The 18,857-nt window shown below is 38.4% G+C and overlaps 1 protein-coding gene across 1 annotated transcript in view; it reads left to right on the top strand.

Moving 5' to 3' along the window:
• The first annotated feature begins 648 nt into the window (after positions 1-648).
• The window catches only part of LOC117293909 (DNA repair protein RAD51 homolog 2-like), a 39,267-nt gene continuing 21,058 nt past the window's right edge, over positions 649-18,857 (top strand). Inside the window, exons 1-4 of the mRNA XM_033776391.1 lie at positions 649-713; positions 8,807-8,864; positions 13,854-13,947; positions 18,327-18,439. Of these exons, the coding sequence (XP_033632282.1) occupies positions 649-713; positions 8,807-8,864; positions 13,854-13,947; positions 18,327-18,439 (330 nt within the window). The remainder of the gene's footprint in view (positions 714-8,806; positions 8,865-13,853; positions 13,948-18,326; positions 18,440-18,857) is intronic.

Below are 18,857 nucleotides of genomic sequence, written 5' to 3'. Positions count from 1 at the left end.
AGGCAACACATGCAACCCCTTAATCCCTAAAATAATAAATATTACACAACGGGAGGAGAACACTATTTAGGAAAATGTTTTGGGGGTTTTAGTGATTGTTTGTAGTATTTTTAACTGTTTCATAAAGCTGGTCTGGCCTCATTTTTTAATTATTTGTTTTGGGCTTTAATTTGGGAGACCTTAAATTCTAAATCTGGAGGTCTGAAAATCAAATTTCGCGAAAAATTACTTTTCTTCTGTCTCAAAAACTAGGGAGCCGTTTCTCACAATGTTTTATAGCATCAACCTCTCCCCATTTTTCGTTACCAAGTAAGGTTTTATGCTGATAATTAATTTGAGTAATTACCAAGAGTGTCCACTGCCTTTAAGGGATAATGTGAGAATGTTTGGGATTTGTTCACATTCTGTTAGTCATACAATGTACATCAAAGTAATATAAATTTCACCTCTTATGTTTGCATCAATATTAGAACGCTTTATCCAAGTATACATGATTAATCAAGCGAGTAAGTCATTTACTTCTCTCTAGTCCGCTTACCCTTGGACTACCACTGTCCCTGTCAACACATGTCGTAAATTGCTCAGTTAATTACAATCTAAAAAAATGACAACATAAAAGGAGGCAATCACCACATCCTTAACTCGATAATGAAAGCCACCAAGCTCAAACTACCTGATATTGTGTCGTCACCTGTTATTAGTGACGCTCTAGAGTAGAGGGTCCATCATTTTGTTTTCTTCAGGCATAGTACCACCTGAACTCTTTTACTCTCAGCCCCTTTTCCGGGAAAAGAAACGTCTATTAAAAAATATATATTGTCAAGTAATAAACCACCAGGGAAACTGACTGGGTTAATTTTAGATGATCTTCGATTGAACAAAGATAAACTGACTAGAGTGGGATTTGAACCTGCGACTTCCGGATTAACGTGCTGGTGCACTGCCATATTGTTGCGGTCTCCATTTTGTCAACATGTTTGTTCATCAGTCGGAAGCCATTTAACCTGTAACAGCTGTATAGCCGAGGATCACACCAAACTTTATGATATAACCTGGGAGGCAAGTTTTAACTGTATTAGTAGCAACATTTACTCTTCATGAGGTCAAGTTGTCTTTACACAAAAACAGTGTAATAAAAGGTTGTCAATGTAGGGTTTAGGGACAGCTTTATTCTGAGAAATGTGATGATAAGGACAGAAAGCTTGACGTTGGTTAATTTACTTGAGCTTTTAATATTAAAACTAATTGAGCGCTCGTGACCACATATAAATCGTGACCTTTAGAGATATGTGTCAGCTTGTTCCAAGGTCCTACTGTAGAGAAATCAGTTTATCATTTCTTTGAAATGTCCAGGCTCTCAGAAACTCAAAACAAAACAACAAAAATTGTTTTGCGTTCTCTCATCTGCTTACTGGTGTACAGATGGGACTGTCATCATATAGTGTGAAGGGGCATTACCTTTAACAGCAGAGGAAAATTAGTTTTGGTGAGGGACCCACCAACCATAAAATCAGTAAGGCAGTGAAACTGCGAACATGACTGTAATTGATGTGGGTCTGGTGTGAAAGCGATATGTGCGCCTAGCCGACCCAGGGAACGAAGTACGTTTGCCTTTCCGGAATGATCCATCTGCGTCGGCGCCGGTAACATTTGGTGAACAAGTTTGGGTTGATTGGAAGACAGTCCCATCTGTGGGTCAATGCAGTAAAAGGGCCCTTTTCTTACTCCATTCTTACAGTAGAAACTTTTGATTTTTCTTCTCATGTTTCCCTCATGTAAAAAAATACAAGAATAGACAAGAAGACACAACACAAACGTAATGTTTGGTGAACATTGGAATGGACGAGCTGCTCGCCTCACATATTATTTGAGAGCGATTGCTAGGCTTGAAATGCCCCGGTTTAAAGGGAGAATGTGAAAGAAAACCTTAATTATCATTGCACGCTGCGCTGCACCTGTCGAGCAATAACGTAAGGAAAGTTAACTCCTTTTTGAGGTCTTCAAATTGCATGTTATCATTTTTTTGTCTTTCAGATTCTGATTAACAAGTGGATAAGCAAAGAAAGAATATGTGTTATTTCCAATGTTTGCATTTATTATATATTTTTATTTTGCAAAGAACATTTCACACATTATTATCATAATAACAAAAGTAAATCACGTGAAATAGATATAACAATACAAGTTTCCTGTCAAAATAAAAATATTTGGCTATTAGAGCTATGATCCTCTTAAAAGGACCAATATTTGATTGGCTTTATCCATCTCAAGTAGATGTTACGTTAACTCTTAAATCAAGTGGCAGCACCAGCCATTTTGAACAGCGCATTTCCTGTCGCTGGAGATATGTTACAGTTGCATCTGATTTGCATAACCATTACACTGCCGGCATGTTCCTAGGTAACCTCACACTGGCCAAGTTATACCCCTCTATTCCTCCCACGCACCAAGCTGCGGGGTGCAAGACAAAATTGGACATTTCCATCTAAAGATGGAATCCCGACCCCAAGGCCTGGCTGATTCTTGAACACCCAACCAGCGTCAAGCAGTCATACAACCAGTTAAGCCCTTACTGCTGGATTTCGTCTTCCCTTCGTAACGGCTGGAGGGATGGCACATAACCGAATACCAGGCAGTCAGCCATTCTGAAACTTGAGACCTATTCAAATTTGCCCCAGAATAAAAACGTGCCTGGGGCACCCTGCGGCAGTCCTGGGGGATTTTAAATCTCGCAGACGCCTCTTGGTGGATGCTGTCGTCATCACCATAAAAAATCTGTACAATGACATCAGCAGATCGGACATAATTAATGACCTGTCTTCGTCACTGGGTCATTATCAGCATGTCTACTGGCCACTATGGGCTTGGAATAGAAACAGCCAGGCTATGCAATTTGTCCTCCTCCAGATAATTTGTCCTCCAGGCTAGGTAATCAGTGCTTTTTAGTCCAATGCACTATTTTGGGAAGCTCTAAAAATAAGCCTGGACACGCCCTCTGTGTGCGTAATCGCAATGTAGCACGGTCTGCTCTTGTTAGGATCAGGCTTGGTGAGTGGGGTTTCTTGCGGGCATAGGAGGGAGGAGAATCCAAGGCAAAAAAAGAAATTACATGACTGCTAAAGAATATACTAGTAAGAATGAAAGAGGGGGGAGACTGTGTTTTAATGGAGTGTATCTGACAATGGTAAATTTTGCATCATACTGAAGAGAAATCAATTTTTTCTCACTGAATGGAAATAAAATTTAGGGCATTAGGAGAATTCTGGCAAGCAGCCATGTTTTATGATAGACATGGATTGTTTCAGTTTATAAAGGCACGGTGCGAGTTGCTTTTGCTTTTGCTTGGCTCCTTTCAAAGGATCAGCAGTAACAAAATGCATTGGTCGACTCTTCCATCAACATTTTTACTGATCTCGGTAATCCCTATAAATATACCTATCACCACCACAGCTTTGTCTGCGTTCACGTTTAACCACCCTGTAAAGGAAATATCAAGAGTGTCAGTTAAAAAAATGCCTCCAAGAAATTTGGTCTCGAAGCAAAATACTTGAAGAGATTCAAGATATCCCCTCTCACCCTTCGGGAAACAAACTCCTCAGCCTTGGCAAGCATTAGACCTAATCATGTTATACATTCTCCAAACCACTTAAAACATAACAAAATTGGCTGTTTTATTTCCCAGAAAGTACCCGTGGTTATGATTATTGTTTCCATCAATTTTGAAAGGCCACCATAATGTGTTAAATAGCCTCACTGGCGTATTAGTTCTCGCTAGCCCCCTCCCCCCCCCCCTCGCCGACTATCCTTTAATGACGCTAATAGTAATTCTCATCAGTGAGGAATCCCTGCATTGTTTATTGTACAAATATTAAGGCGAGATGGAGGGATATGTGCTCTGGACGGAATGCCACAGGGCAAATGTCCTTTGGATCTGATGATCATTAGAATGCAAGTATGTGAGCCATCTCTCCTAGACCTGATATCTGGAGACCATTCTTAATGCATCATTAAAGGGATTGGTTGGGACGGTGTGTGGCTGTCGGGAAGAATGGGAGACTTTCTGGGACGATAGAGGGCAGCAGACTTACCGGGTAAATCCATTGTTCTCAGAATTATGCGCATGTTCAGAACTACGTAAACAATGGAAATTTACCCGGTATGTCTGCTGCCACCTAGCGTTGGAAAGTCTCCTATTGACTTGTTCAGGGTTCTCTATCACATTCAGAGAGTAGTCTAATGGCCCGATTTGTGCAAGTGGGCCAATACACCCGAATTGTGTGCCAATATGCGTGAATTGTGTGCCAATAAGCGGGATTTGTGTGCCAATAGGGTAAATTGTGGCCAGTACACACATACAAAAATGCTGCAGGTCCCATGGAAACAAGTTCATACTGATTTGCCTCTAATAGACCAGACCGTATTGAATAACCCCTTTGCTGCTATGAAAAGTCGCCATCTTGTAGGGCAAACCGTTACGCGTCCAAACTCGTACATCATCGAAGCACGCAGCACGCAACATTCCCGGTTTGATTTCTACGGCACATGCACGCACACAAACACACACAGACGCCATCTTGTAGGTCAGATATTTAAGCCGCGTGACGTCAGATTCAATACGGTCTATAAAGGAAATCTATTTTTCAAAACTGGTCCCTCTGTGTCGCAACTCTCTCAGTACACAGCTCCGCCAAAATACCTTCCCTTTAAAAAAGCGTTTGGATTCATAGCATGTTTTTGTCTTCAGAATGAAGAGGTTTAAAGTGGCTATCAAGAGATGATCAGTTTACATTGGTTGTCTTCTTGTGTCACTTCTTCACTCTCTTTGTTGACAGAGGTCAACTTAAATCATTTTTGAGGGAGATTTTATACTTTTCTGATTGAATATCTTATTTAAAATAGAACTGGTTCATTTCTTTTCAGGGCCCAATTTCATAAAGCTGTTAAGCAGAAAATGCTGCTGGAGGGACACCAGTCGCAACATTGTAAACTTATAATGTAATTTTGGCTGTTAACCTGTTTCTGTTAAGCCATACTTTCCTTTGCTTAGCAAGTTTTTGTGTTTACAGGCTTTTTGAAATTGGGACCTGTACACTCAATATGAAACAAGACTTTTTATTATTTACTGTTGGGAGTTTTTTTAATTCATACCTGTACTTTAGATTTCAAGAAACACAACTCATAAAACAGGGAAATGTTTCATTTGGTAATCATGTTTTCAAATACATAATTCCTATCAGTTCATATTTTTTAGGCATGCAAATGTTCATTTCTCAGCTGTGCCATTGGAAATTGTAAATCATGCTCAGTCTTGCTGTGCATGGACGATCGATTGGACTTGCCTGTAGTTGCATGCATAAGGGTGCCATGGCCAAGTGGATTAGAGCATCAAAGTATTAAGGTGGTTCAGCCATCGGAGTATGGGTTCGGATCCTGGTCATGACAATACTGTGTCCTTGACCAAGATGTGTTTCTATTATTGCTTCTCTTAATCCAGTGGTATAAACGGGTACCTGTGAGGGTAGAGATTGATATTATGTATGAAAAAGCCACTGGAGTGCAACTGCAGCTCGGAGGTGTACACTCCCCCAGGGAGCTGAGAAAGATTAAAAAGGGGATGTTGTTGGCATAATGACAAGGGCACTAATGTAAAGCGCGTTGACACATTATTGTGAAATGTGCTGTATAGGAACTAGTTATTACTATATTATTATTATTAACAGTCAGGCAAGGTGTTAATCCTACTTATCTGATATCCAAAGAAAAAAATTGCCCAGGACCAATCTGAAAAGTTGTTGTTAGAATAGCCTTAAAAGTCTATTTAAATCTTCCATTCTACTTTTACTTTTATAGAAATAGGGTTTCATATTCACAACTGTAAAATATCAGCACCCATCAGTAACAACAGATACCAGTGCTTTATAAGGTTTCATCATAATAATTTGGCAATTATATTGTTGCAGGGATTTGATGCACTTTAATATTGTACTCTTTTTGGATATGGCATATATCAACATAAGAACTAAACAAATTTGTCACAAAATAATTTTTTTCTGGTAAAGTAACGCTGATATAAAGTTAAGAAAAACCTAAGCTTTCCTAGTACAAACTTTTTAATTACTTTTTTTTATTATCACCATTTATATTAACAATTTTTACCAATATCAGGCATGTGAGACTTCCTCTTTTCAGCTGATTTCCGCTCTTTTGGTTTTTATTTGCCTCTTTTTTTCTTCACTTTCTGTGTAAAAAAAGTAAAGGAATATTATATTTTCCTTTTTTTTTCTTGCCCGGTTTTCTCTTTTCCTCTTTTTTTCATGGATAGTTACTCACATGCCTGCAATTTAATGTATGAATAAAACTGTCCCTAGAAACTACCAGGCAATCTCAGGGGTCTACAGTGGTAAAACATCCACTCCAGACTGGAAAAGGTTGTGGGTTCGAATCCCACCCGAGTAATATGCCTGTGGATTTTTTCACATGACTCAGGAAAGTAGTGTCCTTATTGAACATCTTTGTATGGTAAAACACAAATAATCCCTTACAAAAATAGTCCTATCTATACCTAAATACCTATAGAATCCTATAGGATTTATATAGGATAAATATATAATTCCTATAGATTTTTCTTCACTTCTTTGATTCCTATACGATTCCTATAGGATTCTTATAGGTTTTCGTCACTTCTTTAATTCCTATAAGATTCCTATAAGATTCCTATAAGATTCCTATAAGATTTTTGTAGGTTTTTTTTGTAAGGGATATTCAACTATTTGTGGTATCATAAATTGAAAACCACTGAAAGACATTGCTTATTTATTATTATATTTTTATGAAAAGTATTAAATCTGAGAGCGTACTGTGTGGAAAGCTCTTTAGGTCCGATCAACCTTAGACTGAAAAACCACTCTGAAAAATGCCCATCTTCAAGAAAATAAAATTAAAATACGGCTGAGATCTTAAATTTTAACAACTTGTCACACAATTTTTATACAAGCATTTCCAATTTATGCTTGAAAAACAGTAAGTTTGTTATTTTTAATGAAGCAATTTCTAAATCAGTAATCTATTTTTTTAATGATATATGGTACCTTTAAACTTAAACTTTTAAACTCAAACTTCCAAATAATGAACCATCAAGTAATTTGGTTTTCATTATAAAATTTGTGACTCAAACAAACTGATTGGAAATCAAATGAAAATGTTATCACCTGATGAATAAGACAAACACAAGAATTTTAAAGTTCGGAATGAGTTAACAATTACACTGAAAGCATTCCATGACTTTTTGTAATCCAAAAATAGGTGCATCTTGAATAGGGTGTGTAAAATTACAGCGATTATTTTGTGTCTTTACACGTAAAATGCCAGAGTTCACGATCGACAAAGGCGCCGTGGTTCCAAGTTCACATCTCCGTAAAAATATCCCATTGACATAGTCACATGTCGCACAAAATAGCATTTGTAACGATTCTTAACGACTCATGGATATCATTCAACACTTCACATAACTAGACTGTGAATAGTCCGGCCACGGAATCCAAAAATAAATGTCAAGTGATGGAATATAATGCATTTCCCTCCTGCTGAATTCAATGGACCAGTGTCTTCTATTTTGTAAAAAGTTGTGTCGTTCATATATTTAGCCACAGTATGAAACGATTTCTTTATGCGATTGCTCCTATAGTAATGTAGGTTTATTTTTAGGAATCGGCTTGTACCGGTGTAATAGTGAGCCTTATATTTAATTTAAGCCTATCTGAAAGAATGCTCCACTACCGCGTGAGAGAACTGACAAGCAATAAAGGACATTCAATTTAATTGTCACTAACAGTACCACTATACTCCCCCCCCCCCCTTGCTCATTCAGCATTATGTTATGATTAGTAGTTGAATATGATATTCATTTCCAATATCCGCTTCGTGTTCCATGATGTTCTTTGTTCGTGCCAAAGCCAACTTTAGCAGCATTTTAGGATTAGGAATGTAGATCATTACTGTTGTCATTGTCAGTTTTATATCAATTGTTAGATTAGTTGGGGCATATATCCTGTGTTTGCCCTTTTTGAAAGGTGTATACAATGCTGTCCTTACTTTGAAAGCTGATTTCAAACTACACATACCTCAACTTAAAGAAGTGGGTTTTAAGTGACTTAAAGGGACACGTTGCCTTGGATCGGACGAGTTGGTAACAAAGCGTTTGTAACCGTTTGTTATAAAATGCATATGGGTAGAAAGATGTTGTAAAAGTAGAATACAATGATCCACACAAATACGCCTCGAAAATGCGTGGTTTTCATTTCAAACCGTCGACTAACACCGTCGGCCATCATAAATGGCCGACTGTGTTAGTTCGCAAAGTAAAAGGAAACCACGCAATTTCGAGGCATATTTGTGTAGATCATTGTATTCTACTTTTACAACATCTTTCTAACCATATGCATTTTATAACAAACGATTTTTATAGACCATCTCATCTGATCCAAGGCAATGTGTCACTTTAACACTGATAAACCCATGTGGTCCGTTAATGTTATTGGTGTTTTTGTCGGTGTCCTTGTGAAACTAAGGGTACCCTCAAGAGTGACTATAGATGTGTAACTCGCAAGCAATACATGGCACAATATCATAGAGCTGCTTAGGCACAAAGAGTAGCTTAAGCACAACCAAATTATGCTTACCAGATAAGGGTTATTACCAGCCAAAACACAATGTCACATATATAATTTGTGACTGGTATCCTGCTCATTTCTACTTGCTGCTGAAGCAACTCTATGAAATAGGGCCCTGTATAAAGGAATCGATGAAGAAATGTCAGTTTTAGACGTGAAGACAAAAACCCAACTGGGGAACACCCACGCAATCAGGTATAGGGACTGAAAAAAAACAATTCACATGCAAGGCTCCCCCATCTGGAATTCAAAACAGGTCACAGAGGTGACAGGCATGGAAGCAGCGACTGAGCCAACTGCACTGAAAAAGTCACATGTTTTTCTTACATATTTCGCAGGATTTCTTTTGGGGGATGCAACTATTATAATTTTTGTTATCCTTTTTTTTTTCTTCTTTTTTCTGGAAAATTAGCTGTTGTAAACTGCTCACCAACCAAAATGACCTGTAAAACACAAGTGGTAAATGGTCACATGAGCCAACCCCTAGAGCAGAGTCTTTCTTAAAGGCTGTGTACATTTTTAAACCAAACTCTTTCAAGAAAAGTTTAATTGAAAAGAAACAAAGTTTTATTTTCATTTGTTTTTCATTTTCCTTATATCCAATTCAAACGAAGTAAAAAAACAAAAAACAAAAGATAGCTTATCAAGCGGAACATTATTCTAAGGACAATATCATAATATTCCTCTATCCATGTCAGTAAATCACAGCAGGTCTGGAGTTACATGCAGGCCACGAAGGCCATGCCCTCTGTTGCCTGGTCTTAGCCTTGGTGCCCCTGCAAAAGTTTCCCCTTGACTTTAAGATTTCAATGGAAATTTCCATTGTCAAAATAAAAAATGGCCTTGCCCTTTCAAAGATGAAATTCCAGGCCTGTCACAGCCTTCAAACTCTATCCCTACTCGCCATGAAAAAAAACTATCTTTGAAAGTGCACCTTCAGGTTTTTATCCACCGAAAGAAAAGACAGTCAAGGGTCGCTTCTAAATAAAGACGGCACAGTCTGAAAGTGTCGTGTCACCTTACTCGCCTTCTCATTAGAAGGGACAATCCAGATTTATTTTGGTGCTCATCCTTACATGGGAATCCTTAAAAACGTCAGATTGTACGTGCGACCCGCTTTGATTGGCAGCCGTTATTAATACACTTGTGAGTTAGCGCTGAGTATTTGTTTAAGTTAATTGAGGTGATATTTTGCATACTTAGTCAGCGGTCGGTCGGCGCTGAGGGCGTATAACAAACCTTCACATTTTTTGTGCAGCTCTGAAAGTTCAAAGTTCAACAATACATGTGTTTGTTGATTTGTAAAACAATGTGTTTGACTTTTGTTTCTGTAATGAAGAATTGGCAAGCAGGATATTCTTTCTACTTGAGTCTGATTTCTGATTATTTTGCGCTAGGGAAAAAAACCCAGAAAAAGTTGTGATTAAATAGTCTGAAAAGTCTATTAACGCCTTCACCACAGGCATTTGTAGGGCAGCCCCTGTCCTACTTATTTTCTGAGGGGCAAGTATCTTGCCTTATGTTGAGGCCATTTCGTTTGTGTTTATAATTAATTGCACACTGAATGTGGTATTAATGTGGTCAGCAAGTCACAAGCCTGTGTGTATAAGTTAAAAGAGTCCTAGTCTTTGCGATAAGTTAACCCAATTTTGTTTCTATAATAAAGACACCTCTCCTAGACTGCTGTTTCTGTTGTGGAGTCTCCACATTGTTACATCATGGAGTGTTACACCTGACTTTTTTCATCACATCACCCCTGCGTCGTCATGTCAAGTTATTTTTGCTCCCTGGCTCAGGCGAATTCTTCTGATAGTTGCCTTCGCCGGGGCAATCTTCAAAAATACCATATTTCAATATGGATGTAGTGCGTGGAGTTATGTGTTTTCTGAAGTACAGCTGAAGGTGAATTAAAGGGGACATGGGTTTTTTTATGGCATGCTTTCTAAACAAATATGTATGTTCTTGTGATGGGTGACAATCTGGAAAAACTGTAAGAATAACTGTAAATAACTGTAGTACAACCTTGTAATAATTATCTTTTGAGGGAGTTGGCTCTGAAAAGAGCCGGTTTGGTCTTGCAGTTCCAACAGTTAGTCTGTTCGTCTTCAGGAGAAAAGAGACAAACTTTATTCAACGAATGAATATTTCACTCAACTTGTCGGAGTTGTACTTAGAAACCTCATTCCTTGGGTCTGAGTTTAAGTCAAGTTTGAGATCAAGTTCTGAATCATTTGTGCTGAGTCTGAGTCACAAGTCACAACGGTCAAGTCCAAAACTGAGTAGGAGGAGTCATGAGTATGAGTTACTTCAATCAAAGGGGTAAAATGCAACATAAATGCTAAGGTTGGAAGTTTACTTTTGAAACTCCTATAATGTCAGTGAGCCAAACATTGTCTTCCAAAAATAAAAAAAGGGTGTATTTGGTTTACTTTTCTTTACCTGTATTTTTTGCTCTTCAACTATTTTAAGCTGGGATCTGAAGAACTCCAATCTCAAAACGTTTAATGCAAGCCATGATCTGCATTATTTGACATGACCACAGTAAATGGGCCCAACTTCATAGAGCTGCTTTGAGCAAAATAAAACTGGCAACGATTCACTTTGATAAAAATATATAATTAAAAAAAAAAACTGTTTTTTTAAAAGAAATGTTTCTTTGAATAGAAAATTATTTAATTGTTCATAATTTTATACATTGTTGGGATTGCCATAGTCGTTATTTTTCCCCCAAGCATGTCAGATGTTTTACAAATGAGATTGCCAGGGTGGGAATTGATACAAGTTGCGACTACCTTGAACCTTATGTTATTACTGGGTTAATTTGTCCCATTTGATTTGGTTTATTGCTTATAAAAAAAACATGCATAATAAATATGCAAGGCATGTTGTCATTAATGCTATATCGTTAAAGCCAGTTTAAAGTTTGACACAAAATAATGTGTTTGTTATTTTAATGACTCCATTATGACATTACATTATTTTAGTACCTATGTTCAGGCCTCTCACTTCTCTGCATGCTCTAGAATGCACATGTCATATGTGGATTTTGAGGACCACAGTGAAAGCAATGAGTGCAGTTAAAGACACTAGACACTATTGGTAATTGTCAAAGACCAGTATTTTCACTCGGTGTATCTCAACATATGCATAAAATAACAAACTTGTGAAAATTTGAGCTCAATCGGTCGTTGAAGTTGCGAGATAATAATTAAAGAAAAAACACCCTTGTCACACTAAGTTGTGTGCTTTCAGATGGTTGATTTTGAGACCTCAAATTCTAAATATGAGGTCTCAAAATCAAATTTGTGGAAAATTACTTCTTTCTCGAAAACTACGTTACTTCAGAGGGAGCCCTTTCTCACAATGTTTTATATTATATAACTGACATACAGATCCTTGTCATTTGATTGGTGGAACTTACTTCACGCGACATTCACTATTACCTTTTTCGCCCATGGGGAATAGCATTTCCCATTCAACAGTTAGGATCATCATTGTTCCCAATGTTTGTGCGCAGTACAGCGCCGCCGCACCTCTGCTCAAACAACAGAGCACCTGTGCAAAAGGTTGTGATCCGATATTTTGTGCATTGTTGCTGTTACGCGGCGCTATATGATTTTTGGTTGTCAGTCATTTGTGTGATTTTTCATAATGTTATACTTTTAAAATACATCAGATGACAAGGATCTATATGTCAGTTATATAAAACAAATATTGAGTGGCTTTAATTCGTGGAATGGAAGGAATATTATCGCTCGGTCAAATTTGAACTGTTCCATTTCACTGGGCTTCGCCTCGTGAAATGGAACAGTCCAAATTTTACCTTGCGATATTATTCCCCCCATTCAACTCTGGGCCACTCAATATTTGTATACTATCAACCTCTCCCCATTACTTGTTACCAATTGGTTTTTTACTACTAATTATTTTGAGTAATTACCAATAGTGTCCACTGCCTTTAAGTAGTACTTTATAGTTTTATACCAGGTGTTGAGTGTAACTGCAACTAGTTTGTTTGTTGTCTTAATGCAATGTTTCCGGAGGTTGCAGGTTCAAATCCTGTTCTATTCAAATTTGTTTCTTGTTCAACCCCCCCCCCCCCCCAAAAAAAAAATAAATAAAATAAAAAATGATTCACAAACATTACGTATTACTTACATTCACAGAGAGAGGTTTTCATCCTTGGGAAACTCATCCATGTTTTGTTTATGAATAATGCTATATTATTTTTAATGTTTTAAATGTTGTGCACCACTGATTTAAAAAAAGATCACATGCCTTTTAAGCCATCTAGTTTTCGTCAGATATATTTTTAAATCGCTAATTCAACCGCGCCGGCTGAATAGCTAAGAATGGATGAGATTATTCACTATCTTTTTACATTATTTTATTTATCGTTCATACAAAACCCTTCCCCTGATGAAGGCTAAAAGAATTGTCTTTTTGTCAGGCTACTCTTCATGAGTGTATTATTTGAAATCTGATGTAAAAAGTTGAATCCCCTTAAAAATTGAGGTGATCCCCAGGCTACCCCTTCTCACAGGTTGTGATCGTTGGCCCACCCTGCAGTTAACGGTTGCATGGCTTACGACTGGCACTCCTTAAAGGCAGTGGACACTATTGGTAATTACTCAAAATAATTTTTAGCATAAAACCTTTCTTGGTGACGAGTAATGTGGAGAGGTTGATGGTATAAAACATTGTGAGAAACGGCTCCCTCTGAAGTGCCATAGTTTTTGAGAAAGAGGTAATTTTCCACGAATTTGATTTCGAGACCTCAGATTTAGAACTTGAGGCCTCGAAATCAACCATCTAAACGCACACAACTTCGTGTGACATGGGTGTTTTTTTCTTTCATTATTATCTCGCAAGTTCGATGACCGATTGAGCTCAAATTTTTACAGGTTTGTTATTTTATGCGTATGTTGAGATACACCAACTGTGAAGGCTAGTCTTTGACAATTACCAATGGTGTCCACTGCCTTTAACAAAGATTTCTACAAAATATAGACACCAGCAACGTTAGAGCTAGATAGCCAAGTTGGTTGAGCGCCGACTTGTTAATCTTGAGGTAGCAGGTTCTAATCCCACTCAAGTCAATGTGTCTGTAGACCGATTTCTTCATAAGTGTGTGTGATGTATTTATTTTTTTCAAAATTTGTTTCTTGTTTTTGTTTTTCTAAGGTTATTGTGACCAATCAAGTCACTACATGGATTGGAGCTCAGAGGGCGTCACTGCAAGATCCTGCTGTTGATAAAGGATCCGCTGGCACAGTAGGTAAGGATGTGGTCAGAAACTTGTCATTTACCCTAGTCTTGGTCCAAGATGTTTCCAATCTGTATTACACAATCCATCCTTATCCCAGTTTGCCACCTGTAGAGGGCAAATTTTCACAGGTTTGTTATTTTATGCATATGTTGAGATACAGCAAGTGAGAAGACTGGTCTTTGAAAATTACCAATAGTGTCCAGTGCCTTAAACAAAGATATTGACAAGGACGACCACCAACATTAGGGCCGAACAGGCTTTGATTAGTACCGACATAGATGTAGATGTAATAATAATAATAATAACCCGTTTTTATATAGCGCTTTTCACACCCGGGGGCGTCCCAAAGCGCTTCACATTATTACCCCTGGTCACTGGGCCTTAATTCACTCCTTAAACCATCTCAGCTCCCTGGTGGGGAGTATGCAGCCTGTGCAACATTAATATGCGCTACTCGGCTAAATCAATCACAAGAACCATCTCTGCCCTCACAGGTACCCATTTACCCCTGGGTGGAGAGAAGCAATTATAGTTAAGTGTCTTGCTCAGGGACACAAGTGTCACGACCGGGATTCGAACCCACACTCTGCTGAACAGAAGCATCAGAGCTTGAATTCGGTGCTCTTATCCGCTCGGCCACGACACCCCATGTAGATGTAGATAGCTCAGTTGGTAGAGTGCCAGTGCGTTAATCTGGAGGTCGCAGGTTGAAATTTGTCTTAATTCAACCCAAAATTTAAGTAAACTTTTTCAGTCAGTTTCCCATGTGATTTATTTCTTGAAAAACAATGAGAGAAACTCAAATATATTGTTTTGTTTTAGAATTGTAGTTTCTATGTTAATTTGGAAAAAAAAAAAAAATCAAATTTAGAAAATAATTTTAATGTTTTGTTGATTGAAAAAAGGCAAGATCTTGGCACAATTGCGTAGATAGGGAGACTGGTATTGCAAATTTGTGCACCTCATACAAACATTTCAGAATGGGCTGAAAAGGATAATGCCATTATCTTCCTGTGCGTAGAAATTTACATGAGTTACATCGACATACACCCTGTACAGTTTGGAAATATCCTGCCATATGGTTATCTTAGCTATCAAACAAAATAAACATTTATGGATTTACCGCCAAAAACCACTGTTTATTGACAAGTTCTCAGCACTCTGAAAAACTCTTGACTTTAGAATTCTGAATTCTGTGTGCCAGAGAATTGGATTATTGATTTCCTTGCTCTAATTTCCACCACCCTTAAATCAATTATCAGTTGATGCGATATCAATTCGAGCTCATTTCCCCACCCCCCACCCTCCTGCCGGCTGACCCACTTAGAGACATGTTTGTCTAACACAATTTTAGTGTTCTTTTCTCGCTAAACGCGAGTAAATCTGAGCATGTGTTGATGTTGGCAGGCCCTGTGTAAACTGCATCGGTTTCTTTTTCCTTGCTTACTTTTTTTTCCTTTTTCTTAGCCGTTTCTTTTTTAATGCCGGCAATGGAGGGTGGCCCGGAGAAATCAGGCAATCCCTTTATAGAATCAGCAGTTTTGGATTCTTACCGAGCCAAGGGTTCCCGTGGGGGCCCAGATCTGATTTCTGGTTAGCTCTGACTCATGATACTGACTGTTGAAGAGAGCAAACTGACATTTTCTTTAGCTTGTCGACTATTGATCGCACTCTTTGAGCAGCAAACCTCAGTCAAGTTGTTGAAAGTTTCTTGAACTGAAGATCTCTGTCAAACCAAAGTTTTCTGTATATAACTATACCCTGTTTGAATTATAGTGGTAAAAACCTCAACCCATCACTGCACCAAGATACAGGGTTTTGATTGGTAATTTGGGGTAGTGTTTGCAGTCGGTGGACTCACTTCACCAGGAGCGGGTGACAACCTGTTTCGTCGTATTTCAGACAATAATAGCCACCCGCTTCATGGCGAACTTACTGATCATATTATTCCAAGAAGTGGTAGGATGAGACTGCCGGCTGCTCGCACTAACCGTCATCTTCGCTCTTTGTCCCCATGGGTATTACGCTTTTTACCGCTTTGTATAAAAGAGGTTCACAATTTTTGCATGTTTTTAACAAAAGTTATTCTCTATATTTTTATACTGTTGTGTATACATGGCCTGTCGGGGCATATATGTTTTATTTAAATTTTTTAATCCTTGTGCAATGTATCTCGTGCTTTTTTTGTATCTGCCGGTTGCTACATTTTCAAATTTGGTGTGTTTAAAAAAAAAACACTTGTGTGAGCAAAGCAATTTCTTCTTTTCGAGATCAATAAAGTTTTCTTAGACTTATGTCTTATGTCTTATGACAAAATATTTGGCTGCATGAGGGCGCTTTAAGTTCAATGGCAAGTTTCCTTGCATCACACTTTTACAGTTTTGTCCTGTTTTGACTGCCTGTATGTTGTTTACTTGTATCAATGGCAAAATAAATAATAATAATGATAACAATAAAAAGTTGTTAATTTGACTAATTGTGCATCTAGAAAATTTGGTCCAAACATGCCCTCGAACAGTAAAAAATACTGAATTATAAAGTATAGGACTTGGAACCAGGTTTTTCTTGTAAACTTGAATGTTGAGAAAATAGGGAGTAGGGCTTGATAACTCAGGTCGCAGGTTCAAGTTCCACTTTAGTCAATTTTTTGTTTTCAACCAAGTATTATTTAGTATTTCGATTTTACTCAGTTTCCCTTGTAGTAGATTACTGGACGCAAGTTCAGGTGGATGGTATTCATGTTGTGCTTGACCGCGAGTGGAGTCTTCTGGTTAATTGTTTTTGCACTTTTGGGGGTTTTTCAGTAGTTGGCTGGACAGTGGCTGGAAGAGTCGTGGAGGAGTTGGCCAAATTTTCATGGCTTTGCAAATTTTCGCATACTTGAATAAGGTTACTGGCCAAATTACCATGTCACAGTGTACATATTGTGGCTGGTATCCGGCTCATTTCTGCTATGCAGAAAATTGTCAAGCAATATTTTTTGTTGAAGCAGCTCTATGAAATTGGGCTGAGGACCTAATTCCACGGCGCTGGTTACCGTGGAATTCTGCGCATATTGGTCACCATTCGCCACCTACAGAGTTAGCACACCTTTCTGCACAAGCAGTAACAAGATTAGGTAGACCATGGATGGAGCAAGGGCAAGGACTTTGCTGTTACCAATTACCATAAACAGCAATTTGATTTCTATTAAGGTAAGGGGAGCCATAAAATACAGCCCAGAGGTCTGCTCAATATACGGTGATCTTATACATAGAGAACAACATTGATATCTGGAGATAAACGTGTCAGCGATTACATCTCTAGACATGATCTCCGATGATGTTGAAAAGGAAAAAAACAGGATGCTACATTCCAATCATGTTTCCCATGATCCTGACCTTATGACGTGCGTTGATTTTTGCACATCTGTGTTCATCACATGCACTCAACGGTAGCCTTTACCTTCCTCAACGGTAGCCTTTACCTTCCTCAACGGTAGCCTTTACCTTAATGAACGGTAGCCTTTACCTTCCTTAACGGTAGCGTTTACCTTCCTCAACGGTAGCCTTTAACTTCCTTAACGGTAGCCTTTACCTTCCTCAAGGGTAGCTTACCTTCCTTAACGGTAGCCTTTACCTTCCTCAATGCCTCAACGGTAGCCTTTACCTTCCTTAACGGTAGCCTTCCTCCTTTCCTCACCTCGTTTTCAGCTTCAGCACAGGCGTTGGTCCTATCAGTAATATCGGTTATTTGGAAAGCATGCACAGAGCTGATTTTATACTTTGTTGTGGTTGAAACCACAACAAAGTATCTAAGCTATACAAAATTACCAGAATAAGACGACCAGCCAAAATACCATGTCACATGTACCATTTCTGATCGGTATTCTGCAAAGGTTTGCTAAGCACAACATTTGTATGCAGCTCTATGAATTGGGGCCTAGGGCTTCAAAAAGACAGAGAGCCTAAGCCGGAGCCCAAGTCAAAGCCAGAGCGTTGGTTTCGAAGCGGGACATAGTTTTGAATCCCACAGTTGTTTTTTCTAGTCTAAATAGTAAGATTATAAATCCAAATGAAGTCTCCTGCAACATTTTAAAGATAGCAAGATTATTAGACTTGCCATGGAGTTTAAAAACTTTCCATTTCATAAACGTCTTCATAAATGTTTTCATACTTTCATTCTCTTCTCGAGAGATTAAAGTGCTCATGGATAGATATAAGCTTCAGCCTCATGTGTATAACCTCCATTGTGTCTAAATTCCTGTTATTATTTTGTATTACTCTGTGCTTATGAAATATGGAAATCAATGGAAGAAGAAAAAATGTTCTCAAAATGTTTATCCCTGGTGAATTCATGAATTTGTTAGCAAAGCTCGCTTGACTGGGTGATTTTGTTTGATATCGCAGATGACTGCCGAGGAGATGGTGGTTCCTATGTTATGGCAGCTCTTGGAAACACATGGAGTCACAGTGTCAATACACGCCTGATTCTCCAGTACCTTGATGAATCCAGACGAGAGGTAAGTTTTGTAATACCCCCTCGACACCACGCCATTCTCTGAGGGGCTAAAGTCCCCGGGTGTAGAGATGGAACAAAATGAGTTGTCACACATGGAGAGACACCTCCACTAAACAACATTTTCCTCATCACACCTGATGTGGGATTAAAGAGAGTGTGTTCAACATTCAGTACAAGCTTATGTGTAGTTTTATACAAACAAAAAGTTTGGCAGAAAATACTGCGTTGCAAAATATATTTCAATATAAACCACAAGGGAAACTGACTGGGTAAATTTGGAAATGATTTTTGGGGTGGACATAGAATTGACTAGAGTGGGATTCGAACCAACGACCTCCGGATTAATGTGCCGGATTAACTGGCACCCCCGAACAAAGATATTGACAAAATAGGGACACCGCCAACATAGGGCTAGATAG

This window comes from Asterias rubens, chromosome 1 (assembly GCF_902459465.1).
Source record: "Asterias rubens chromosome 1, eAstRub1.3, whole genome shotgun sequence".
Taxonomy (NCBI): domain Eukaryota; kingdom Metazoa; phylum Echinodermata; class Asteroidea; order Forcipulatida; family Asteriidae; genus Asterias; species Asterias rubens.
The sequence above is the reverse complement of the archived record's forward strand: the minus strand, read 5'-3'. Positions and strand labels throughout refer to the sequence as shown.